The sequence below is a fragment of the Tasmannia lanceolata genome, unplaced genomic scaffold (genome assembly GCF_043159265.1).
Source record: "Tasmannia lanceolata isolate RefF3 unplaced genomic scaffold, GAP_Taslan_0.1 ptg000007l, whole genome shotgun sequence".
Lineage (NCBI taxonomy): Eukaryota > Viridiplantae > Streptophyta > Magnoliopsida > Canellales > Winteraceae > Tasmannia > Tasmannia lanceolata.
This window is the reverse complement of record NW_027518684.1, coordinates 25,235,949-25,245,377: the sequence shown is the minus strand read 5'-3', so window position 1 is coordinate 25,245,377 and position 9,429 is coordinate 25,235,949. Positions and strand designations below refer to the sequence as shown.

Sequence of the window (9,429 nt, the reverse complement as noted above, 5' to 3'; positions counted from 1 at the left end):
CTCCCTTTGAAATGTACAACGGGTCCATAAGAAAGGAACCAATGGAGGCTTTATAAACCGCTAAAGCGCAGATAAGCTCCATGCACTGCAGCGCAGGAATGGTTTTCTCTTTATGTTTTCCTGCTTTTTAAATTTTATGAGCTTTTGGCCCCATAATTATTGCATGGAATATTTTTTCACTGTGACCAACCATGTTTGGATCCTTTTGATCCATTGGTCCCTCCCCTTCCCCACTGCTTGGGTCGCGAACATACACTGAGTCTTGGTGTGAATCTATGCACTAGACTTTCAGTGTATATAGATGGATTGAAGTTTGAACAGAATAAAAGTCTCTGCTTTCAGACATCGAAAGAAAAATCCAATGTCCAGAAGAGTCTTCATTGGTGGGCGTGTTGTTCAGTCTAACTCCCATTTATAAAGTCCCCTCAAAACACTCAAAATCCAGTCATCACAGTAAAGATCCCCACAAATGGGCATCCGTTCTCGACCGTGGGATCTTCCCGGCAAACTCCCGAGGCGATCCAATCGACGGCTATGGTTGCTTCCCTCAGCTCTGCTGTCACTAATCCTATTATTGTCTTTTTATTCATGTGGGTCAGTTTTCCGGCGAGCCAACAATCTTGGCCGGAATTGTTTGCCGGATTCCGGCCAGATTTCAGGTGGCCCCAAGATGAGAATAGCTATGGTGAGTTTGTCAGGTGAGAGTAGGATTGGGGGAGATGGGAGGAGGTCTTTTGAAGGGTTGATGGAAACTGTGGGTGAGAATAAAAGAGAATATGCTGAGAAAGGAGGGTATGATTTTATTGATGCCTCTGATTTAATCGATATTAGTAGGCCTCCTAGCTGGAGTAAGATCTTAGCCGTTAGATCTCAACTCCAGAACTATGATTGGGTCTTCTGGAATGATGCAGTAAGCACTTAGAAAATCTCTCTCTCATTTCCTTTTGGTTGTGAATTATTTTGGGTCTTTTAATTGTGTTCTTCTTTCTCATATTTTTTATCTTTTTTTTTTTGTTGTTGTTCAGGATACACTGGTGACCAATTCAAGTATCTCCCTGGTAAGAAAACGGTCTCTCTCTCTCTCCCCCCTCTAACTTTTTTTTGGGGAAGTGCTGTCAAAGGTTATTACAGTTCCCAAAAAGCTCTTTGAAACTAATTGCAAAAGAAAAGACAAGCTGATATAATTTCCCTGGCCGTGATAAACCGACTCCCAAATATCTTAAATCGACTCACCTGAGTCAATTTAACATATTTGGGAGGCGATTTATCAATCTCCTTTTATTATTGTAAACTACATGTTTTGAAACTACACATATGTATGATCTCCAATAATATGTGTAGTTTCAAAACATGTAGTTTTCAATAACACCCTTTTGCTACTCTGTAGTCACCCCCTATCTCTCTCTCTCTCTCTCTCTCTCTGTTTTTTTTTCATTTTTACTTCTTCGTTTTTCTTGGGCTTCTTTAATTTTTAATTTTTATGGTTCTTTTTTAAGCTACAGCTCAAAAAGATAAAAAGTAAATTTGTTTGGATATCAAATAGACAGGAATCTAATCTTGAAACTTGAAACAGAGAGTAACAAAGATAAGGGAGGAAAAAGGATTAGAAAGCTTAATATCTAATCCAATCTCAAAAGCATAAAGCTTATGTATCATCAAGTTCTCTCTCCACTTGCACAAGATAGAAAAAGCTTATGAAAAGTAAAAGAAACAAAGAGTCACAATCTACTGTTTTTGGTAGGAAAACAGGATTAGGTTATCGAAAATGATATTTCCACCCCTTCTTCCCACATGGGCCACATGCATGCATTTTTTATTTCCATGAAAATTTCATTGACCTTACGTTACTTTTTTTTATGTGTAATCGCTTTTCATGCATCGGTTGTTGTTAAGTATTTTTCTTTCTTCTACGTATCGTAAAGGTCACATCTATGAGATAGCAACCATTGATTCCCACTTAGGCAATAATCCTAAGCGTCCATTTAAATGACTTTTAATCCTGTGTTGATTAAAAAATACTTTCTTAATAAACAATCATAATTTTTAATTAAATTGTTTAATAAAGTAAAAAAAAATGTTTACGTTGTAATAAAAGGGTAGAGCACTATGATTAAAATAAGGTAGTGGCGATATCATTTCTCATTAAAATAAGCGTCCATGAACATTTAATGTTGTGGGCCCCATCGATTCGTCTAGAGATTTATATCCTTATCAGTTGGTATCAGGGCCCCTTGGGTTGGTCTTAATAAAACATACAAGAATGCCTATACCTTTTTTTGTAGTCGGTGGGTGGTTCTTCTGTAATTACAAACAGTAGTGCGGGCATTCTCATTAAAAACTTTTGTATATTATTTTTTTTCAGGAGAGGATTTTGCAAGCGGTAGTTGGAAATAAAGATTTTCAAAGCTCTCCAGATTTGATCCTCACGGAAGATATTACAGGAGTAAACGCAGGTAATTAAATTTACCCCTGAAAGTCTTTCTAATTACGAAAATGCCATTCGTTCTAGAAAATAGCAGTTTGTAAGTTTTTTTTTTTTCTTTTTTGGCAGGAATCTTTTTTGTCCGTCGATCGCAGTGGAGCTTGGATTTTCTGAACACGTGGTGGAATCTAACGGCCTTTGTTCGTTTGGGCTCATCTAAGAGTGGTGATAACGATGCGCTCAAGTATATGATAAGAAGCTTACCGTCAGACGAGTTTGAGAGCCACGTCAGGATATCGCCAATGCAATGTCTATTCAACTCTTACCCGTGGTTCCCCACTTGGAAAACTGCTCTCCGTCTCATAACTTCTCCAAAAACCACATGGCAAGGTACTAAGAACACCAAAAAAATTATAACCGCACCTCTTTTTCTTATTAGGAAATAGTTTCTGAGCTCAAGCTCAAATAGCTTATGTGAGCTAGACTTCAAAAATAAGGTGGGTGCCTGTGTTGTTTTAGTTATGTTAGTTATTGATTTTATAGGACCTAACATAGATAGGGTGTCCCTAAGAAATTATCTCCATAGGATCATTCTAAGCGTTGATTTGTAGAGGGTTTAAAATGGACGGCTAAAATTTGGGTCCGTTTTGTGCGTCTACAAATTGAATGGTTAGGATGATTGTATGAAGATGGTTTCTTATGAACATCCTATCCATGTCGGGATCTATGGAATGAATGGGTAGGAAGAGTGAAAAACATGGGAGATTTCCTATTTATAGTGGTTAGCTGAGATAAGCTACTTGAACTTGACCTCAAAAAGCACGTCCCCTTTTCTTATCTTATATTCACACTTACACTTTTACATCTCTACTTTGGATGTCGGTAAGGTGCTATTATTAAGGGACGCATTATATTGGCCACCCTTTATTCTATGGGCCGACCCCCTCCAGTGTATTTAATATATGATTACCCTTTTACACTAGAGTGGCCCAAAGAAGAAAAAGGGGCCAACTTATCATTTACCATTAAAAAATGAAAGGGAAAACTACTACAAACCCCCTGGATCAAAACATATCTACAAGAATCCCTCAAAAATTTTCATAATTACCAAATATGCCGTTTTATGACTTCAATTGCTTTTATTTTTTTTCCTTTACCTATTCTACCCTTCATTTTATTACCCTTGCAAATCCCTAAAATCTCTCCATCACTAAAGACCACATTAAATCTTTGGAAATCTTTCACTCTCGAATAAAGGCAACATCTCTCTAAGAAGATTTTATATGGTAAGTTCTTATAGTCCATTATTTTTCAAAAAGTACATGTACGGGCCACACTTTAGGATGATCCAAACCGTCCATTTGATGGGCTATAACGTAAAAGTACTTCACAGATGATGATCTAAACCGTCCATTTGATGGGCCACGACGTAAATATATTGTGGCCCGGGAGCCATTTCCATTGGATGATCCCAACACTTTGATCTATAGAAGTTTCCTTAATTAATATGCAGTTCCTCGATCTACAAATCAGATTGTGTGAGCCATCTGAAGAGCAAGGAAAATAAAAACACTGCTAGAAAACCTAACTTGGTTCTTGATCACTCACAATAGACAAGAGTTAGAATTCTAAAATGATGAATTTCAATTGTACCTTTGACCTAATCGGCGGCTTTATGGACTTTGCTGAAAGTCCAGTTGGCCTTCATATGTCATCTCTCGCAGTTCAAATTACCTTTTCTCATGTGTAATCAAAGGACACTAATCCTTATTAGAAAGAGTAATTCCAATCTTAAGTGGATGTGAATTGGGTTTTATTTGTGAATTAATCTATCATTATTTTCATGCAGGTGCTTATTCGAATGGGGATTTTATGGTCCACTTGGCAGGCTTAGATGAAAAGAGAAAATGGGCGGTTAAGATTCTTAAAGAGATCAACCAATCCTAAAGATGTTGTAAACCTGTAACATATATGATTTTTTTTTCTTTTCTTTTTCTTTCTTCAATTTGCAAACTTTCACGATGTGAGAAAATTTGTAAATTTTATATTTCATCTTTCATGGTGTTAGGATTTGATGAAGGGACGGTGTTACCCATGTGTTTATCAAAGTGGCAAGCCAACCTAATAGGATCACTTGTTTCTGAATGACTATAGAGTCTATATTGAGTAGGAAGTAGCAACTGCATAGAGTCTATACAGTTTAGCCGTTATCATGAAGACATTTTCATCATGTAGTTTATATGTGAGGAAGTTCTTTTGATTGACATTAAGGCCCTGTTTCTTGCATGTTCTGTTTAATGTAAAATTTGTGTAAAACAAATTTTACAATTATTCTCAAGTGCACAAATGGAGTTACAGTTTGTTTTACATTTTACTTCAAAAGAAATAGAGCTGTGAAGTAACATGGGCAAAAAATAAAAGGGTGGGCACTTGTTAAGGTGCATTGGGAATGTGTTTTCACACTTATTTCCAAGGAAAAAGTCTTAAATGGTTGATAAAAATCCCAAAACATTCTCAAAACTGGTGTAAAAACATGTTCCCAATGCACTTTTTTTTTTTTTTTTTGGTAGGTAAGCTGGGGTTAGGCAGGACCCCTACCAGATATATATTAAAAAAAGAAGAGGATTACATAATTCAAGGGGGCTTAAAGGCCAAGCAAGGGGGAACAGGCTCCCCAAGGCACCGAAAGCAAAGAGAGAAGGCCTTTAAAGAGGCATTATACATAATGGAGATAGATTACAAACTAAAATGGGGAACTCCATATGAGTCACGAGCAATAAGGTCCAGCAGTTGAGGCGGGATGTCTTGGACTTGAATATCATCTCCTTTGTATATGCAATCCGGCTTTGAGAGAAAATCAGCAGGTTGATTTACTTCCCTCCAAAGGTGAGTAATCTTCCATTCATTGAAGGTGTTAAGAAGGGATTCAGTTCGACCAAGAATCATGATAGCTTTCCAGGGGCATTTAGTCTCCTTAGAGATGGTTTCAACAGCAGATAGGGAGTCAGATTCCACCCAGATTCTACCAATGTTTTTGGATCTCCCTAACTCGAGCCCATGTTTAATAGCTTCAAGATCCAGGATGTTGATTTCTGTTTTAGGTTTCAGAGAGGAGAATAGAGCAGTTGCCGTGCCGGTGTGATCTCTAATGATGCAGCCAATAGAAGCTTCTGAATCAGTGAGCGACGCATTAGAATTCAGTTTTGACCACCCAATATCTGGTTTTTGCCAGATGCATAACTGAATTTTATCCTTTTTCTGAAAGATTGGGAGATCAAAGTTTTCGGAGAAGAATTTGGATTGAGTAAGATCTCCATCATCCAGTTTAAGGAAACAGATGCGGTGTCTCACAGTGAGAAGGATGTGCTTGAGGACAGATTGTTTGTGAGTTTCTTTCTTCTCATGGACTCTTTTGTTTCTCTCGAACCAGAGGAAGAAGATAGCAGTTTGGAATGCTAATCTTAGAGCAGTAGCAGACTGACCTTTGCCACGGGAGCAATTTCGTAGCCATTCCTCTTCAAGGAGTAACGATCTTTTTGGGTTTTTCCTGATGTTGAATCTCCATAGGATTGAGTTCCAGACCCATCTTGAGTATGAACAACGAAAGACTATGTGGTCAATTGATTCGTTGGCGCTGTGACAGAGAGTAGTTAATCTCCCTTGAAGAGCCAACCAAGCAGTAATGGCAAATCTGGGCACATGGCCAGTAAACCAAATGGAGGTCACCCAGGTGATCCGAGGAGATGTCTTCCGGATCGAGTTCAACGCAGACTTTGAGTCGAAATCTCCAGAGGTAGCTGGCTTCCAAATAGCCATGTTTGAGGGACCGGGGATAAGAATGGCTGAAGAAGTGATCTCTTTCAAGTCGTGGAGATGGGGGTCCCAGGATTTGCCAGAGAACAGCTGATTTACCTGAACATTCTTTGGGTAGATATTGAAGGAGCCGGGAGTAATGAGGTCAGAGACAAAGCCATTAGGGTGCCAAGGTTGCTTCCAGAAATCAATGCATTTACCATCACCAATAGCATAGCAGGCGAGCTTCTTCATTGTCTCCCTAGTCTGGAGGATCCCTCTGAATCCCCATGAGGGGGAGGAAGGCATTGGAATAGTCCAAAGGTTCTGCGATCTAATATATTTGCGGGAGACCCATTCTTTCCAGAGGGAAGGCTTACCGGAGGCTAAAGTCCAAAATTGCTTCATTTGGCCCACCTGGTTGATATCTCTGAGTTGTCTAATACCTACTCCTCCTTCAGCTTTTGGTTTGCAAAGATTTTCCCAAGCAACGAGGTGAATATTATTGGAGTGATTAGGCCCAGACCAGATAAATGTTTTGAAGATTTTCTCAATTTCCTCCAAGATTTGGATAGGCACATTGAATGCAGCCGACCAATAGACCTGGAAGGAGATTAGAACCGTTTTGATCAACTCAATCCTCCCAGCTCTAGACAAGGTGAGATTATTCCAAGCAGCTAATCTTTTCCGAATTTTGGAAACCAGGGGAGAACAGTCTTTGGCTGAGAGCCTGAGGTGATGAGGGGGAGACCGAGGTAGCGGATGGGTAAAGAGCCAGAGGGGATACTGAGGATATAGCAAATGAGGTCTTTCTGAAAGTTGTTGGAATTGTTGAAGAATACCTCACTTTTCTGTCTATTCAAGGAAAGGCCAGAACAATATGAGAATCTGTCCAGGCAGTTAGCCAGAGATTGGGCAACACTCTGGGAGGCATTGGCGAAAATGACCACTCATCAATGAATAGAAGGCGGGAAATGTGGATATCTTTCTTAGAAAAGGGAGTGGAGATGGCCTTAGAGTGGATAGCTTCGTTGAGAATGCATGTAAGCATTTCCATATGTATGCAAAAGAGAAGAGGGGAGACGGGGTCTCCTTGTCTAAGCCCATTTGACGAGGGGAAGAATCCTTTTGGTGTGCCATTGATTAGCACAGAGAAAACAGGGGTAGTTATACATTCAGTGACCCAACTGCACCTAGAGTCCTTAAAACCAATTTTCTTCATGAAACAGAGAAGGGATTTATGACAAACACTGTCAAACGCCTTTTGGAGATCAAGCTTGAGGTACATAGAAAGAGATTGGGAAGCCCTATGGAAGTTGTGCAGTAAGTCATGGGTGAGGAGGATGTTTTCTTGGATTAATCTACCCTTGATGTATGAAGTTTGGTTTTGGCTGATAATATCCCCTAGAACATCACGAAGCCGATTAGCCAAAATTTTAGAGATAATCTTATAGAGAAAGTTGCAGAGGGAAATGAGGCGATATTTCTCAGGGGAGCAAGAATCAGGGCTCTTTGGGATTAAGGTAATGAAGGTGGCATTGACCTCCATTAGAAGTTTACCAGTCACAAAAAAAATTTGCACGGCTTTAACTACATCACGCTTGATTAGGTACCAGAAGGTTTTGAAAAAATCTCCATTAAAGCCATCAGGTCCTGGGCTTTTGTTCCCATCAGCACCTTTGACAACCTTTTCAATTTCTTCACTAGTAATCGGGGAGGATTTTAGCTTGGGTTAGAGTAAGACATTTTGAGGGTTTTGGAATGGAGTCTAGGGAGGGACCATGATGAATAGAATTCAGGATGGAATGGAAATGAGAAACAAATATCTGGTTTACCTCGGCTTGGTTAGAGGTGATTTCCCCATTGGGCAAAGCAGCAGCCTGAATGTAGCTGATATTTCTCCTTGAGTTGATAGCAGCATGGAAGAAATTGGAGTTAGTATCCCCTGAATTCAGCCAAGAGATTCTAGATTTATGTCTAGCAATCTCTTCTTCCCGCCTAGCAGTTAACATGAATTGCTCTTTTAAAACACTTTCCTCCCTTCTTAGAGTCAGATTCTGAAGATCAGTAGAGATTTTCTGTTGAATGTCTTCAAGTTTCAGTCTTATAATGGGAAGTTGAAGATCAAACCATACCAAAACTTTCTTTGTTCCATTTTTTCAGAGCAAGCTTTGTTCTCTTTAACTTAGTGACAAGCCGGAACATGGGGTTGCTAAGGATTTTAGGTTGCCAAGATCTGTAGACACCCCATTTTGACCGAACCCTAATAAGCTCAGTTAGGATAGAAACCCTATCAAATTAGTGTTCTAGCATCCCCAATTTGTTCCTAGAGTAGGTTAGGGTCTCATTTTGAAATACTCAAGAGGGGGGGTGAATTGAATTTAACTCAATATTAGGCCTTTTGAAAATTACCTATAAACCCTAATTGGAATTTTTCTTCACTTAATTAAATATTTGGTTAGTGCAAATATAATTGAAAGAACAAAGTGAAATGCCAAGCCAAACAATAATGGAAATGCAAGAGTGAGAAATGACACACCGATATATAGTGGTTCGGCCAACGGCCTACTCCACTCTACTCAAGGTCGCACTTGAGGGATTCCACTATTGGAGACCTCCACGATGCCCGACTCCGAGGCGGTTACAATTCCAAGGGATATTAAACAAGGATGCCCTTACACCTTTACAAAGACTCTCCTTCTCCGCCGAGTTCTAAGCGGTTGCTCTCTAGGAAATTAAAAACGGAATGTCCTAGCCACCTATACAAGATATGAAGATTGAGTAGCTTGGCTTCTTCTTGAAAGCTTGATGCTCTTTGTAGATCCTTGATTGCTCTTCAATGATGGTTGCAAGTGAAAGCTCTAGAATCCCAACTCAAATAGATTTGCAAGTTGCAAGGCAAGTTTTGAGAAAAACAAAATCTCAAGCAATAATAGGTTGCAAGTTTTCTTTGATGCTCAAGAATGTTTTCAAATGATCAAGAGAGTGAGAAAAACTTCTCTACATATTGTATTTATAGCCTCTCCAAAGAATATGACCGTTTGGGGGTGGAAATATCAAAATACAAGAATTAATTCAAATCCCAACGGCTATATTCTGAGCTGTCGCAGGGTTCTCGGAGTTCCGAGAAATATTCTCGGAGTTCCGAGAAATATTCTCGGAGTTCCGAGACAACGGCCAGAAGAAATAAAATTTCTACTGGACCATTTCTCGGA

General features: G+C 39.3%; 1 protein-coding gene across 1 annotated transcript; it reads left to right on the top strand.

Annotated features, from left to right (window-relative positions):
* The first annotated feature begins 224 nt into the window (after positions 1-224).
* On the top strand, positions 225-4,567 carry LOC143882326 (alpha-1,2-galactosyltransferase gmh3-like). The gene is made up of 5 exons (XM_077385866.1): positions 225-910; positions 1,026-1,058; positions 2,363-2,453; positions 2,552-2,812; positions 4,272-4,567. The coding sequence occupies exons 1-5, from the start codon at positions 470-472 to the stop codon at positions 4,367-4,369; spliced, it is 924 nt and encodes a 307-aa protein (XP_077241981.1). The 5' UTR covers positions 225-469; the 3' UTR covers positions 4,370-4,567.
* Positions 4,568-9,429: the final 4,862 nt, after the last annotated feature.